The sequence below is a fragment of the Pongo abelii genome, chromosome 4, assembly GCF_028885655.2.
Source record: "Pongo abelii isolate AG06213 chromosome 4, NHGRI_mPonAbe1-v2.0_pri, whole genome shotgun sequence".
In the NCBI taxonomy this organism is placed as follows: domain Eukaryota; kingdom Metazoa; phylum Chordata; class Mammalia; order Primates; family Hominidae; genus Pongo; species Pongo abelii.
The window spans coordinates 17096971-17114038 of NC_071989.2; the positions used below are offsets into that span (position 1 = coordinate 17096971).

Genomic DNA, 17068 nt, shown 5'->3' on the forward strand with positions numbered 1-17068 from the left:
AATGCCATAGCACTATCAGTTACTTAAACAGCCATCAGTTACTGCTCCCTGCCCTTTTGGTCCTTATGCAAACACAAATGATTCACTTTCAAAGTTCAGAAGCTTCCAGAGGGTAGACTTTCAGCTTCATGCAGCTGTATAATTTACACATGCTACCGGTGACAGTAGCAGCCTGAGACAGATGACAATGGGTCTGTCTGGTGGCACTGGAGGCTGGAAATCCTGAACCCTGTGCTGTACTTGAACACATTTGCCCAGGGAAAGATTCCCCAAGGGACAAGTACATCAATCCCGTATGACTCTTGGTTCTTCAACCATCCTAACAGAAAGTCAATTAAAATTTTCCAAGGCCAGTACGGTAAACAGTGCTCTGTGTGATGCTCATACCTGTGCATGAAGTAACATGAAGTCGACAGTGCAGACTCACCTGGCATCTTCTGGGGACTCTGCAATCAGGTGGAAAGTCCTATCAGCCATAATGATGTCGATCCCATTCTCCTTGGTGGTGTTATCTATGATCTCTCTGCAAAGGAGCAAAAGCAACAAACGCACATCAGGAACACCAAATTCTGAATGACTGAGGAAAGCAATTAATGAAGCCAATGACTAGAGCTGGGAACTGTCTGTTCCTGAAGAAACAGTACACAGCTGGCTCTCCATATCTGCGAGTTCAGGATTTGTGGGTTCTGCACCTGTGGATTCAACCAGCAGCAGATCAAAAATAAAAATCCAATTTAAAAAATGATAATACTACAAATTAAAAAACAATACAGTGTAATGCATTTGCATCATACTAGTTATTGTAAGTAATCCAGAGACGATTTGAAGTATGTGGGAGAATATGCATAGGTTACATGCAATGACTACATCATTTTATAGCAGGAACTCGAGCATCTGGGGATTTTGGTGGCTGCAGTGGGGTGGGGAGTGGGGTGGTGGTTCTGGAACCCATCACCAAAAGACATGGAGGGACCTACAGTGGTTTTCCTTTTGGCAATGATGAAGATTCCCTCTAGGGGGAGCCAGTCTCCTCTCTGCTGCCCAGGGAGGAGGCTGCTGGTGTGGCCAGGGATAGCAGGGTTCCCCTGACTTCTCTAGGGGAGAGGCTCTCTCCCCTCACACTGGTCCGCCCAATGCCCACCCCTGCTCAGGACCCAGACAGGCCTGGGGCAGCAGCCCCCACTCCCGCCTGCAACTTCCTTTGGATCCTTTCTCAAATCTACAAAAGCCAACCTTGGCCTGGTGTGAGCTCTTTCCCTAATTCATCACAGCTCTCTCCCAGCTTAAGGCCAGGGCATCTGCGTCTGAATTCTGCTTGAGATGTGCACATTATTTCCATGAGGGGTGCTGGGAGTGAGGCGCAGGATTTGGGTGTGTCTGGTCTCAATACCAGCTTGATCTCATCTGCAACCCTCCCTAAACAACACTAGAGAAATAAAATTGGTGAACCAGGTTAACAAAGTCAGGGTAAAACAGCAGCAGATGTTAGGATCAGACCAGAGATAGCAATACGTTTGATGAAGAAGGGTTTGGGGCATAAAGCCAGCTTGCTGTGATAACTAAAGAAGTGCAAATGTTCGGCCGGGTGCGGTGGCTCACGCCTGTAATCCCAGCACTTTGGGAGGCTGAGGCGGGCGGATCACGAAGTCAGGAGATCGAGACCATCCTGGCTAACACAGTGAAACCCCATCTCTACTAAAAATACAAAAATTAGCTGGGCGAGGTGGCAGGCGCCTGTACTCCCAGCTACTCGGGAGGATGAGGCAGGAGAATGGCGTGAACCCAGGAGGTGGAGCTTGCAGTGAGCCGAGATCGCACCACTGCACTCCAGCCTGGGCGAAAGAGTGAGACTCCGTCTCAAAAAAAAAAAGAAACTACAAATGTTCTCAATAAAACATGTATTTTACAGCAAGAAAACTAAAATAGTCTGGTTAGAAAATAAGTATTATCTGACCTCATAGCTAGAATCACTGAGATGAAATATTTTTTAAAAAATCAAGATCAGGGCCAGGCGTGGTGGCTCACGCCTATAATCCCAGCACTTTGGGAGGATGAGGCAGGCGGATCACTTCAGGTCAGGAGTTTGAGACCAGCCTGGCCAACATGGTGAAATCCCATCTCTACTAAAAATACAAAAATTAGCCAGGCGTGGTAGCGCACACCTATAGTCCCAGCTACTCGGGAGGCTGAGGTAGGAGAATCGCTTGAACCCGGGAGGCAGAGGTTGCAGTGAGCCGACATGGTACCACTGCACTCCAGCCTCGGTGACAGAGCGAGACTCTGTCTCAAAAAAAAAAAAAAAAATTATGATCAGAACTATTGCTGATATCACAAGAGGACAACCAGCTACTCTAAGCCTTCTTAACAGAAATCAATACCAACACCAGTGAAGCACTCTTAAACAGAAAGAAAACCTGCACTCAATCACTCTCTAGGTCTAATGACCAATTCACAAGAAATAAATGTAGAGAGAAACACGTTCAAACACGTGCCCATGTAGGGTTGGTGAAATCTAGAAACCATGGGATAAGCGAGCTAACATGTTCCATTACAAATAGCAAGTGAAAGAAAGGCAGAGGGGGCATCTGTACATTAAGAGACTTGAGTGATCCAAAAACCAGTGACAACATCTAGACCTCATTTGGATTCTGACTTGAAGAAAGTAACTATAAAACCAACCCAAACCAACAGGAACACTACCACCTCCACTTATAAGGAAACTGCAGGCCAGGCACAGTGGCTCATGCCTGTAATCCCAGCACTTTGGGAGTGTGAGGTGTGTGGATCACCTGAGGTCAGGAGTTCGAGACCAGCCTGGCCAATATGTGAAACTCTGTCTCTACTAAAAATACAAAAATTAGCCAGGCATGGTGGTAGGCACCTGTAATCCCAGCTACTCAGGAGGCTGAGGCAGGAGAATCGCTTGAACCGGGGAGGCAGAAGTTGCAGTGAGCCAAGGTTGTGCCACTGCACTCCAGCCTAGGCAACAGAGTGAGACTCGGTCTCAAAAAAATAAAAATAAAAAAATAAGGCCACTGCAGAAATCTGAACAATGACTGGGAGTTTGGATAATATTAGGAGCTAACATTATTTTTTTAACGTGATAATGGTATTGTGATTATATATTGGAATGTTTAAATGCATACTCAATATTTACAGAAGAAATTATATGATAGGGACTTGCTATAAAAGAAGGTAGTTTGTTGGGGAAGCGGACTGGATAGAACTGTGGATGAAACACTCTTGGCCATGGGTGGATAGCCACCGAAAGCTCTGGAATAAGTCTGTGTTTTATTATATTCTTCTACCCACTCTTGCCCATGATTGAAGTTCTCCATAATAATAACTCACTGTTCCTGTTCTATAGGAGGTGACAGAAATGGCTGAATAAGAGCTAACATGTCCATAACTCAGTATAATTCTGATGAAGCACCTGAGAATAGAGCTTTTATTAAGCAGCATACAAAGTGAGTTGCAAAAGAAACACACATCAATGTACTCTGGTGAAATTCAATACTACGCCTCCCTCTCTCACAGCTTCTTGGTGCTTGTGGCCCCTTCTATGGGATAATTAAAGAGAAACATCATGGCCATAATCCCAGCACTCGGGAGACCAAGGCAGGCGGATGGCTTTGAGCCCACGAGTTTGAGACCAGCCTGGGCAACATTACGAAACCCCGTCTCTACTAATAATACAAAACATTAGCCTGGCGTGGTGGCACACACCTATAGTCCCAACTACCCGGGAGGCTGAGGTGGGAGGATCACCTGAGCCCAGGAAGTTGAGGCTGCAGTGAGCCGAGATCGTGTCACTGCACTCCAGCCTGGGCAATGGGAGTGAGACCCTGTCAGTCAATCAATCGATCTATAGACAGATGAGGAACATCATGGTATGTGAGGCTGAGAGAAGATGGCAGAGGCAACAGAGCCACCATGCCTTGCTGTGAACACCTGCAGGATTCAGACCCAGGATTCTCACAAGTGCACTCCCGCACCTCATGAACTCCGAATGGACAGCCTGGAAATGTCCAATATTCTGCCGTCTGCAGAGACATGAGATTTCCCTTACAATCAAATACATAAAAGACTTTCCTCTCCTCATTTAACTTTCCACTTTACAATGAATACTTTTCTGAAGTTGCGGATGCTGGCTGATTAGAAACATTTTACTTTTAAGGCTCCTGACTTCAGGCATTAATTTGATACCTCAAAGATTATTTTACTACTTTTCTAAATATTTGAGGTCACTCAGTTTTGAGTGGAGTATGGCTACAGGTGATCCCCAAACATGTTTTCAGGCTTAGTATCTAGTTACCCCAGAAAACTAGCTGCCTGTAACTCCCAACAATTTTCTGGAAACATTACTTAGTCTTTTAACAAAAATAATAGGCCCTCAATAGTCCAAAGCTTTGGTTCTATAAGGGTGTGGCAGCAAAGGGGGCATGTTGGATTTGAAGACCAGCCCTGTTCCTCTCATTGCTGGGAATGGGGATGGCTAGTATAACCAACACTGGTATAACAGAAGACAAGTGATTCATTTCAGAAAACTCCTCCAGTCTGTCTGCTTTTAATTTAGCTAATTTATCTGCTGGCAACAGCTGGAGTAAGGAATTGAAAGTGATACATTAACCCATAAAAAGACTCAGCCACTTGTTCCAAATTCACACCATTCTTCCTCCACACATACAATTCCGTTTCCACCGGGCAACTTCCAGGTCCAACTGGCTGGCCATCTTCCAAATGACAGCCACATGTCTGAGTGTAATCACAAAAAGCAAAGTACTCACCGATTAAATCTTGCTTCCCAGTTTCCTAGTAATTTAACCCACTGAACTGAATTATCAGGACACCTACTACAGGCTACTGCCGCTGCAAGGAACTTGCACAGCGTGGCTCTGTGACCACCAGCGTAAACCATCGAGCAACCTATCGGGCCACAGCCAGGCTTAGCAACCTACTTTGCCGTTCGCACTTCCACGGTGCCCTTGAGCTTCTCCTCGCTGTCGTTTTCAAAGTACATCAGCTTGGACTGGCGGAGGACAAACCAGCGCTTCTTCCAATTTCTCCTGGACAGCGTGGAGGAGCCCCCACCTTTTTTGTGGAGCCAGCCTTGCTTGAGGGCCTCCTGCTTGGAGCGGAACCACAAGAAGGTTTCATCCTTGAGGACGCACCAGCGGCGCTTCCAAGAGTTCATCAAGCCACCTGTTCCCCGCAAGATTGGGTAGAGAGGGATGAAAGAAAAGTCAGTCAAATTGGATGACAACAACATGCATAGCAGGTGTTAAAGTCTAGCCGAGCTTAGACTCTGCCCCAGCTGTAGCACCGCAGAGACCCCTCAGTGAGGAGTGGCACTGCTAGCTCATGTCTGGGGGCACCACACAGATGTCACACCAGCTGGGCTAGATTACACGAGAATCCTTCTATCCAAAGGAGTTCCTGCTCACTTAGCTGAGAAAGCTTTGAAAGGAGCCAATAGAAAAGCAAGTAATGAACTGACAGCAAGTAATGAACTTGACCAAAGCCAAGGGTGAGAACCATGTCCCTATGTATGGATCAGGCTTATCTCCAAATGCCCCAGAGAGGGAAAATTATTTTAACATGGTGTCAAAGTTTACCAGTTTCTTTACCCGTTTTTTGGGCCAGGAGCGGTGGCTCATGCCTGTAATCCCAGCACTTTGGGAGGCCGAGGCAGGTGGATCATTTGAGGTCAGGGGTTCGAGACCAGCCTGGCCAACATGATAAAACCCTGTCTCTACTAAAAATACAAAACCTAGGTGGACGTGGTGGTTTCGTGCCTGCAATCCCAGCTACTTGGGAGGCTGGGGCGGGACAATCGCTTGAACCCAGGAGGAGGAGGTTGCAGTGAGCCGAGATTGTACCACTAGACTCCAGCCTGGGTGACAGAGTGAGACTCCGTCTCAAAAAATAAACAAAGTTTACCCATTTCCTTCCATATTTGGTCAATGTGCGAACAAGAATTATCAGTGATTCCAGGACTGACTGATAAAGTTCAACTTAGATAGGTAAAGACAATATGGCTTTTTGGAGAAAAACATCTTTTCAAAGAAAAGCATCATCTGAAAATGGTTTACAGGTATAAGACTGAGACTACGAAAAAAAAAAAAGCAAGAGTACAAACTACACTAAGATTTGAACTGAAACATACAGATGTTATCTTTCATAGGATAAAAAAATCTTGCTATGCTCTTCCAGGAGGATAATTTTGTATTCCAGATTCCCCAACCTGCTCAAGATCAACATCTTACACACATCTGTTATTATAAGACTGTCCACACATTATTTTCTTTTGACCAACCAGTAATGAAAATAAGGGTCATTTAAACATGGGATATTTAAAGTAAGTATAATCCTATCCTTTTATGCGTTCAGTGTGTGAAAACCAGACAGTGCACTTGCTTCACTGAACTTTCTAGACTCCTCTCCCTCCTTTTGTCCAAGAGGCCCCTGCTCATCTAGCTGAGACATCTTTGGTAATTGTGCCAAGCTGCAGAGCTGTGTCCTAACATATGGCAAACTTGCCAAGGGCTACCAGAATGAAACATTATTAGTGTTTTGATTTGTGACTTTAATCTGGGTTTCTCAAAACAAGCCTGGAGGAAAATTGTGCAAAGTTATTATCTTGTTGTTGTTAAATGATAAAGCTTATTCACAGTTGTTTCGAAGATTAGAACAGTCATCACAACAGCCCTCACCATTAGTTTATTTAATCTGTTGTTCTGTTATCGATAGCACTCACTCTTGGCCCTCCCTTTGCAATTCCAGGCCCTCTCTTGATAATTCATCACTTAGAGAATCTACTTAATGCTGTAATTTCCTAATTGCAAACATCTTTAGTAGGTTATTTGGTTTTAAGAACTTATTTATGCCCATAAAATATAAACTGGTGATTAGATTTTCTTTTTCATTCATTAGTTGCTCTGAAACTTTTTGGCTTTAATTAAAGTTTTATTAAATATTAAATGATGCTGCATTTACAAAATAGCTTTATTAAGAGATGCCGAAAACTCACCCATTTAACTTCTTTGACCCTGATTTTAATACTTTGAATGTATCTTTACTTTTTTCCTACTCTTACTGGTTTTAATCCAGTAACTGTATAATAAATCAATGCTGCTGGGCGTGGTGTCTCACGCCTGTAATCCCAGCACTTTGGGAGGCTGAGGCGGGTGGATCACAAGGTCAAGAGTTCAAGACCAGCCTGGCCAACATGGTGAAACCCCGTCTCTACTCAAAATACAAAAATTAGTCAGGCGTGGTGGCGCGCACCTGTAATCCCAGCTACTCAGGAGGCTGAGCCAGAAGAATAGCTCGAACCCGGGAGGCGGCAGTTGTGGTGAGCCAAGTTCGCACCACTGCACTCCAGCCTGGGTGACAGAGCGAGACTCTGTCTCAAAAAAAAAAAAAAAAAAAAAAAAAAAAAAAAAAAAAATCAATGCCATACATTAAAAATAAGAGGAATATTGAAGAGAATTTTCAAATTAACTTAGGGAATCAAAAATTGAGGAATGGGAATTATATATTAGTAAAAACAGTTAAGATGATTTCTAACTGAGAAAATCTTAAGATGCTATGATTAAATACTTAGATCATAGCCTTGGATCATTAGGTTCTGATTCGCAATGACATTTTTTCCTTTGTCAGGTGTTCCAGTGCTGCCTACATCACCCTCGATGTTTTGCATTCCAACAGTCCTACTAAAAGTCTCCCCTAAACCAAACCTTCTAGGGGTTTCATGAGCACTGTGGGGCCCCAAAGCTGAGGATGGCAGAACTCTGAAAGGCAAATGACTGATAGTCGTCACTAGACCCATGTTTTCTAAGAGGAGCAGGTGAAGCAAAAAAGGAATCCAGCAAGCAAAGCCATAAGTGAAGAAAACAGAAAAAAAATATTGAAGACAACAAAAGGAAAGACATGGAAAAAAAGGTAAAGAAGCTAATAGAAAAGAGAAGCACAGAAAGAAAGAAGGGAAAATTGAATAAAAGGGTTTTCATGGCTGGGTGCGGTGCCTCACTCCTGTAATCCCAGCACTTTGGGAGGCTAAGGTGGGCAGATCACAAGGTCAGGAGTTCGAGACCAGCCTGGCCGACATGGTGAAATCCCGTCTCTACTAAAAATACAAAAATTAGCTGGGCATTGGTGCGTGCCTGTAATCCCAGCTACTCAGGAGGCTGAGGCAGGAGAATCACTTGAACCCGGGGGGCGGAGGCTGCAGTGAGCCAAGATTGTGCCATTGCACTCCAGCCTGGGCAACAGAGCAAGATCCTGTCTCAAAAAAAAAGGTTTTCATGGTGGTGAAGACAAAAAAAAGAAAATGTAAATGTAAATGAAGAAAGATGGCAGTAAAAAGGAAAGTGAAGAAAAGGGAAGGAGAAGACAAATTTAAAAATCAAAGATGGGAGAAAGCAAGAAAAGGAGACCTGGGGAGGAAGGTTCTCATATCCCTGTCCATCCCCACGTTCTCGACTCTCTCCTCTCTCCAGTCTAGGTCCATGCGAGAAACAGGACGGTCCCTTCTTTTTAACCATCCACGTAAAACTCCTGCCCAAAATTGGTGATGATTATGGTTTCTTATTATCCCTGTCACTGAGTTACGAGTCAGAGTCAAGTACAGGAACAAAGCATAAATACAAGGTCCCAATTAAATAATGAAATAATTTTCTGGCCAGGCATGGTGGCTTATGCCTGCAATTCCTGCACTTTGGGAGGCCAAGGTGGGAGGACTGCTTGAGGCCAAGAGTTGGAGACCAGCCTGGGCAACACAGTGAGATTCCATCTCTATAAAAAATTAGCCTGGCATGATGGTGTGTGCCTGCAGTCCTAGCTTCTAAGAAGGCTGCGGCAGGAAGATGGCTTGAACCTGAGTTCGAGGCTGCAGTGAGCCATGACCACACCACTGCCCTCTAGCTTGGGTAACAGAGCAAGACCCTGTCTTAAATAAATACCTAAATAAATAGATACATAAATAGTAAATAATTTTCCAAAAGGAGCGTGAGTCAAAGCCCCTAAGTGTTAAGGTTCAGCAAAGTATATTCAAAGGTTAGTAACAATCAAAGCATACAATGCAAATGCTCATGATGAAGTAGGTATGGTGAGCAGTTCAAGCGAGCAGTGGACCTCAGTGAGACCTCACTTTCTCCCATGTATAGCACATCCTTTTAGGCTCTCTAATATCCCTGGCAGGAGAGAACATGCAGTTTATCATGAGAATGGGTCTCGACCAATTCCAGCAGCAGCAGCAACACATACATTGGTTTGTATGTCTGCATATGTGAGAGAGAGCAATGAGACAGAGACAGAGAAGGAGACAGTGAAAGAGAAAGTGGGAGAGAGAGGGAGAGAAAATAGAAGAAGGATGAAGAAAGAGCTAAGAAAGGAAAACGAGACAGGGAAAGACAGAGGGGAGAAGGACTGATAATGGAGGCAGTGGTTGCAAATACTTTGTCCTGCCACTCTGCACCAAACCAGGGGAGTCACAGCTGTGTTCATGCTGGTAGGACCACATCACCCGTGTCACACCAACATGACAAGGCGTCCCTTCATTCATCTAAGTGGCCCAACACCGAGGTAAGGGTAGGTAGAATGACTTTCCCAGTCCCCATCCATCAGCCCAGATACAATAACACCTCCGTTATTTCCCACCCCCATCCATCAGCCCGGATAAAATAACACCTCGCTCTCCCCCTAACCCAGACTCCACGGCAGCTGCAGTCATACCTTTCATGTACAGAAAGCTGTGGAAATATGGCAGAGTGACACAGCTGTACACAGAGTCACGCCGGTATGAAAGCTCATCGTCTGTATCAAACCTGGAATCAAAGTCCTCTTCACTATCTTCAAACTGGACCGAGAGAGAGAGAAGCCAATGGTGAGGGAAAAGGTCACAAAGCAAGCCACGAAAATACCCAGCATGTATCATCATTGAAAAAAATACAGAAACACAGCTACTCGAGAGGCTGAGTCAGGAGAATCACTCGAACCCAGGAGGCAGTGACTGCAGTGAGCAGAGATCACGCCACTGCACTCCAGCCTGGGCGACAGAGCAAGACTCCATCTCAAAAAAAAAAAAGAAAGAAAAAAGAAAAAAACAACTGATAAAGAAGCAATACGCCTGATTTACGGTAGCACACAAATAATTCAGAATTAAAAATACCAACTTTTAAGGTCAAATGGTCAGTTGAATTGATACATGAAAGACAAGATATACTTGAATCCAAAGGCTATCTGCCCTAAAACTAACAATGCTTTTTAAGGCTATAATTTTAATCAAACCATGCAAGAGTTAACCCCCTCTGAATTACTATGTTAAATATATTTTCAAATCTTTGAAAGTTAAGAGAACATTCAATGCAAGACCAAAGCGACAAAATAAAAGTAAACTACAGATAAATCCAGAAACTGGAAAGAGTGCATTTAAGCCCTGCAGCTTCTTCCTTTACAGCCACTACAAGAAATCACATCGTGTGGTTCGGGTTGTGAAGTTAGTGTAAGGAAAGTTTGCCAATTCACCCCTGCCAAGTCTTGTTCCAGTTTAGGGTGTGTCTTCATTTCCTAACGCAGCACGGCAAAGCTAAAAGTTCCATTCAAATTATAAAAAAAGGGAAGGAAGAAATAAAATAAAATAAACAAAAGCTCCATTTAAAAAGCCAGTTTTCGGCCGGGCATGGTGGCTCACGCCTGTAATCCCAGCAACCGAGGCAGGTGGATCACCTGAGGTCAGGAGTTCAAAAGCAGCCTGGTCAACATGGTAAAACACCATCTCTACTAAAAATACAAAAATTAGACGGGTGTGCTGGCGGGCATCTGTAATCCCAGCTATTCAGGAGGCTGAGGCAGGAGAATAGCTTGAACCCGGGAGGTGGGGACTGCAGTGAGCCGAGATCCTGCCAATGCACTCCAGCCTGGGTGACAGAGAAGACTCCACCTCAAAAACAACAACAACAACAATAAATAAATAAATAGCCAGTTTTCTCAAGTCTTGGGCACAGTTCAGCTCTGGGCTTTGTGCTAAAACTGAAACAGGCACATCAAAGTTCTACTTATGAATGCAATTGGCTTACGGAATAAGAAAAAGGTTTAAGCTGATCTCTAAGACCACAACTCTGCAATCTTTGCACAGATATCTTATGGCTATCTTCATTCAACTTGAGGATGCAACAGGGGTGGGTGTGACCAGCCACCTATTTCACTGGGACATGCCAGGCAGGTACTCACCGAGGACTGCGCCCCCTCAGAGCTGAACCGGTAGGCACCTGAGCTGTTGTAGGTTCCCACAGAGCAGCGGTAGTCGGGGGACCACTGGCTGCCACAGGAGTTGGAGAAGGTCACGCTGCTGCCGGAAGTGATGGCACCATCCTCATAGTCATCCTGGTCGTAGTCATAGTCGCCATCTGGGGAGGGCAGGTCCCCAGCATTTTGGGGCATGCAGTAGGTGGACTCACCACTGGAGGAGTTGTGTAGGCTCCCAGAGTCCTGCACTGATGGGGCGAGAAGCACTGTGCTGTCCGCACTGGGGCTGGTGGGCACCACCGTGTCGTTCATGTATGGGTCCTCCTCCGAAGAGTCGTCGCTGGTCCGGATGCCACTCGTTCGCTGATCTGAGTGGCCGTGCTCGCTGGGGTTGGGGGAGTCCTTGAAGGCGTCGTCGTCGGCTTCGAAGCCCTCATCGACCTCTTCCTCCGGGTAGGGCTGGCTGAAGTTGAAGTTGGGCTTCTCCTCGCATGCGCTCGCAGCCAGCTCGCTGGAAAATTCGCTACCCACCGACAGGGACCGCTCGATATTCCGGACACATTCGTCGATCTCGTCGAAATTGAGGGACTCAAGGAACTCCTGGGCCGCCCTGCACGCTTCCTCCTCCAGCCTGCGGAGCTCCTGGTCCCGCCGCTCCTGCAGCTTCTGCAGGGAAGCCTCGGTCAGCGACAGCTCCTGCTGCTCCTTCATGCGCTGCAGGTCCTCGATTTCTTTCTCCAGACGGAGGATCTCTTCCACCTGCTTGTTTTCCTTCTGTTTCTCCAGTTCACGGGTCAGTTCAGCTTCCTTCTGGCTCTCCTGCAAGGCTTCGAGTTCTTGCTGCTTCCTCATTTCTTCTTCCTGGACAGAAGCAGAAGGGAGATTTCAGAAGGCTTCAGTACAAAAGTCCAAGCATAGCTCCCACTTTGCAACCAGGATGAAATATGGTCATTATGAGTTGGACTGCGTCCCCATAAAGTCTATAGGTTGAAGTCCTAACCCCCAATACTGCAGAATGTGACTGCATTTGGAGATACGGCTTTTAAAGGGGTGACTAAGTTAAAATGAGTTCACTAGGGTGGGCCCTAATCCAAGATGACTGGTGTCCTTTTGGGAACAGAAGACTAGGTCACACAGAGAAAAAAGTCTGCGTGAGGACACACTGGACAGACAGCCACCTGCAAGCCAAGGGGAGGGGCCTCAGAAGACATCAAACCTGAGGATACCTTGATCTCGCAGTTCCGGCCTCCAGAGCTGGGAGAAAATCAATTTCCACTGTTCAATCCACCAGTCTGTGGTACTTGGCTGTGGTGGGCCTAGCAAACTAACACGCTGGTTATACTGATTTAGAGAAATTATACTCTTGTGATGCACACTGAAACCTCAGCCATTCACTACACTTTACCCAAATGTAATGGGTCAGAAATTGCATCATAAACACATCCTCTTAAATTGTTCTTCCTGTTATCTTTCTACTTTAATGCAGTTTTGATTCCTAGAGTCCAAGCGTTAGAAGTGGAAGGGAAGTAGAAACACGAGAGGCTAAGTTGTCACTGCACTCATTACCTGCTGGGCGCGGAGCTCGGCTTCTCTTCGCTCTCTCTCTCTTTCTCTAAAAATAGTAGAGAAAAAGTGAAAATCAACAACAATAACCCTAGAACCACTTTTCAGAGAGATCTACCTTTTTAAAACAGCTTTGCCAAAGACAGAAAGCATGAAAGACAGAGCCCCTTCCTCTGGCCGTGGATTTATTCTGTATGAATAAAAATATTCACAGAACTGGGTCTTTAATGCTGCCAAGGAATTTTATATTCTAGCCACCAAGAGTTACTGTTTCAAATTGTAGGTTCTGGGGCATCTGCTGGGATTTCTGGCCGCACAGACAGATACCGAGCATAGCACTCAAAATGTATCCTTTTGTTTCATCCCAGCAAGAAAGGTACTGTACCTTTCTTCTTCCTCCCGTTTCTTCTTTTCTTCCTCTTCCTGTTTCTTCTTTTCTTCTTGCTCCCTTTTCTCTGCCAGCAATTGTCTGTAAACTCTACGAGCAATCTGACCTCTGAGTTGCTTCTGGAAAACTACGGCTGCCTTTTTCAGGTGCAAAAATCTCCTCCTCAGAAGGAATGCTCTGTAATTCTTCTGTATTATCACCACACAATAAAGGACCTTTCTGTATTGTTTTCTGAAAATGAAAGAAAACAAGAGAATCGGCATTGAAGTAATGAGCTATTCAAATGAGCTCACATCAAGGCTACGAGACAAAAGAGGACCCAGTTTTAGAATGATACTCTCATTATGGAAACTGGAGAGAACAAGGAGGCCCCTTTGGTCAAAACAAAACAGAAGAAAAACAAAGAAATAACAACAAACAAAACTAAAGTAAGAAGCCTACCACTATCTCAGCTAAATAAACACATAACCCCTCACGTTGGCTTTAAGTAGTCTTGGCAGAAAGTTGGGTAAATAGTTCCCAAAGAGATCTGATATATTCTCCTGTTCATATGAAAAAAATCATCACAGCAGGACAGCTTTGTGCTTCAGAAAATGTAACATGTAGCGTTTCACAGGCATAGTGGACGGAACTAAAACGCACATGAAGAGAGTTGCCTCAGGCCAGGTGCGGTGGCTCATGCCTGTAATCCCAGCATTTTGGGAAGCCGAGGCAGGCGGATGGATCACGAAGGTCAAGAGATCGAGACCATCCTGGCCAACATGGTGAAACCCTGTCTCTACTAAAAATACAAAAATTAGCCAGGCGTGGTGGCATGCACCTATAGTCTCAGCTACTTGGGAGGTCGAGGCAGGAGAAACACTTGAACCCAGGAGGCGGAAGTTGCAGTGGGCTGAGATTACACCATTGCACTCCAGCCAGACGACCGAGCGAGACTCTGTCTCAAAAAAAAAACAACAAAAAAAGAAGTCACCTCATTCCTCAAACAGCTGGAGGATGGGTCTCTATAGCCAAAATGATAACACCAAGGTGAACAGCCAGGCCGCTGTGGCTTCAAGACCTGGTGCAGAGGAAGTAAGCAAACAATTTAAGTATCAGGAGAAGGCTGGGTACGGTGGCTCACACCTGTAATCCCAGCACTTTGTCAGCCGGGAGGATCCCATGAGCTCAGGAGTTTAAGACCCTCCTGGGCAACATGAAGTGACCCATCTCTAAAAAAAAATTTTTTTTTTAAATTAGTCAGGCATGGTGGTGTGTGTCTGTAGTCCCAACTACTTGGGAGTCTGAGGTGGAAGAATTGCTTGAGCCCAGGAGGTCAAGGCTGCAATAAGCCATGATCGTGCCACCGCACTCTAGCCTCAGAGACAGAGACCCTATCTCAAATAAATAAACAGATCTCAGTAGAGTTCCCTGATGTCACTGTTCTTTCTACCTGAGATGTCAAAAAGTGCAGAGCTCCCTTTCCTACCTCTGCCACTCCTGAGTGGAGTGGCTGCTTACGAGGCCTGACCTGAGGCTCCCCTCAATTCGAAAACCTCAGGCCACTCCACTGGAACACACTGGGAAGAAAGGACCCCCTCATGGAGCTTACTGCCTTCTCCCCTCAGCGTGGGGTTCTTACCGTGCCAAGAAGCCCAAGACATGGGCCCGAATCACCATGGCCGCGTGGGTCACTTCCTCTTCCCTCCGCTTCTCCAGTTTCTGTTCCAAGGATTCTCGAAGAAAGACCTGCTCAGGAGGGAGTCACATGTCAGAAGCAAAGAACGTAGCCGGCAGAAGGAAGGCATTTCTGAGTCAGAGATATCTTCTGGGGTTAAGGCTTTTTTCTCTAAGTTTGATCCACCACATGGCCATGCTTTCTAGAATAGTGCTTTTTAAAGGTTCCACCTGTCATGGACTAAAACAGTTGCAAAAACCAATAAAGATATATTACAAGGAAAAACAAAAATGCTGCATAGAAATACAAGTCCCTTTTATGGTTATTGTTACTAAATTCAACAGGCATAATAAGATGACTACCAAATTGCTATCTAAGCTTCTCAACACTTAACACATCATGGGCTGGGATGAATAGTTCATGGACCAGCACTGGTCACTACATTGAGTCTACGTAATATGATTCAGAGATGCAGAAAGCGGAGGAAGGAAAGGAGGAAGGAAGGGAAGCCAGGAAATTTCTAAAACGTTATTTTGCCTTTATGTGGAAATCCTCTCTTTGTGCCTGCTATGTGATTACAATCAGAGTATCTTGGCTTCAAAAACTTAAATGCACTCAAAATATTGACGTTAAGAACATAATTCTGAAAACTGAGTTTAAAATGAGAACTGAATTATTTCAGTTACATCTCAGTTTGACTATCACAAGCACAGGAGAAGCAGGACTAAATAAATTGTAGCTGTTTGCTTGCCTGTTTCTGAGAATGGACACGTCCACCCTCTGCTTATCAAATAAGTGTGTCAGGTAATTGGCACTTTGTATCAGAAATCCTAGTTTTTGAAAAGGTATGATAATACCAGGACCTTCTCTTGATAAAGTAGCTTTTAATTTTGCCATTTCAGATTTAATACATACATAAGAAATTTGGAATGATTCCCTATAACAACCAGTATCAAACATTTTCATGCTTTTTTGTTAACAGTCCACACAGACGCATTTTGGTGTCTCCACAGTTTTTTACTTTATGCTTCCATGAGTCATTCTGGACTAAAATGGTGCATCATGTTCTCCCAATGGCACATTTTTCCAGGTTCTGCTCTGTGTCCTCCATGACATTTGGGCAAAAAAAGCAAATAAAGAGTCCTACCACCTTGTGACTCACAGCCGTACCTATTCCTGCTCTGGGTAAAACTCCATCACAAATCATTCTCCTAGGAAAGCTCTTCATACAATCCTCTCCTTGTAATACAATTAATATATTCTGTTGGCCGGGCGCAGTGGCTCATGGCAGTAATCTCAGCACTTTGGGAGGCTGAGGCAGGTGGATCACCTGAGGTCAGGAGTTGGAGACCAGCCTGGCCAACACGGGGAAACCCTGCCTTTACTAAAAATACAAAAAATTAGCCAGGCATGGTGGGGGTGCCTGTAATCCCAGATACTTGGGAGGCTGAGGCAGAAGAATTGCTTGAACCTGGGAGGCGGAGGTTGCAGTGAGCCAAGATCATGCTGCTGCACTCCAGCCTGGGCAACAGAGTGAGATTCTGTCTCCAAAAAAGCAACATATATACATATATATACACACATATATATACACACACATACATATATACACATTCATATATATACATACTCACATATACACATTTATACTCATATATACTTATACATACTCATATATATGAGAATATATATATATATATTCTGTTGCTACAGAAGCTACAAGTGTAAAGTTTGTTGGATGTGATCATCATTAAAGATGTTCAGAAATACAGAATTCCCTGTACATATCAAAACCATGCAGCAAAAGCAGTTTTCATCAAGACTGGACTTTTAAGGAAGTATTTCAACTTCTCTTTGAGATATTTGTTTGGTATTACATATCTTACTCTAATGCTTTTGCTCTTATGAGTGCTTAAAAGGAAAAGTAATAGCCAAACCTTGGGGAAGGGGGTGGTGGTGACGAAAGAGACAAAAGTGTCAACTCTCATGAGTGACACAGCGATGATGTGAACAAGTGGAAACCTTTGTGAAGGAACAAAGGTCTTCTCCACCATTGGAAGTCAAAAGAATGTCTTGGTTAGAATCAGAATCAGACAAACACTTGCTTTAGTTTTCAGTCCATTAAAAAGACAGCTCTCAAAATAAATAAATAAATATTTTTTTAAAAAGTATTTTTCCACATCTTTATTTACATTCTCCTTCACCAACCTAAA

At 44.6% G+C, this 17068-nt stretch overlaps 1 protein-coding gene across 5 annotated transcripts in view; it reads right to left on the minus strand.

Moving 5' to 3' along the window:
* Positions 1 to 17068, minus strand: part of MYO10 (myosin X) — a 268155-nt gene that overhangs the window by 23753 nt on the left and 227334 nt on the right. For all 5 annotated transcript variants that reach the window (XM_024246955.3, XM_063724070.1, XM_054555429.1 and 2 more), the window contains 7 exons: positions 14820 to 14926; positions 13196 to 13429; positions 12814 to 12859; positions 11233 to 12108; positions 9736 to 9859; positions 4959 to 5202; positions 428 to 523 (listed from right to left, as the gene is read on the minus strand). In XM_024246955.3, coding sequence (XP_024102723.2) covers positions 428 to 523; positions 4959 to 5202; positions 9736 to 9859; positions 11233 to 12108; positions 12814 to 12859; positions 13196 to 13429; positions 14820 to 14926 — 1727 coding nt within the window. The remainder of the gene's footprint in view (positions 1 to 427; positions 524 to 4958; positions 5203 to 9735; positions 9860 to 11232; positions 12109 to 12813; positions 12860 to 13195; positions 13430 to 14819; positions 14927 to 17068) is intronic.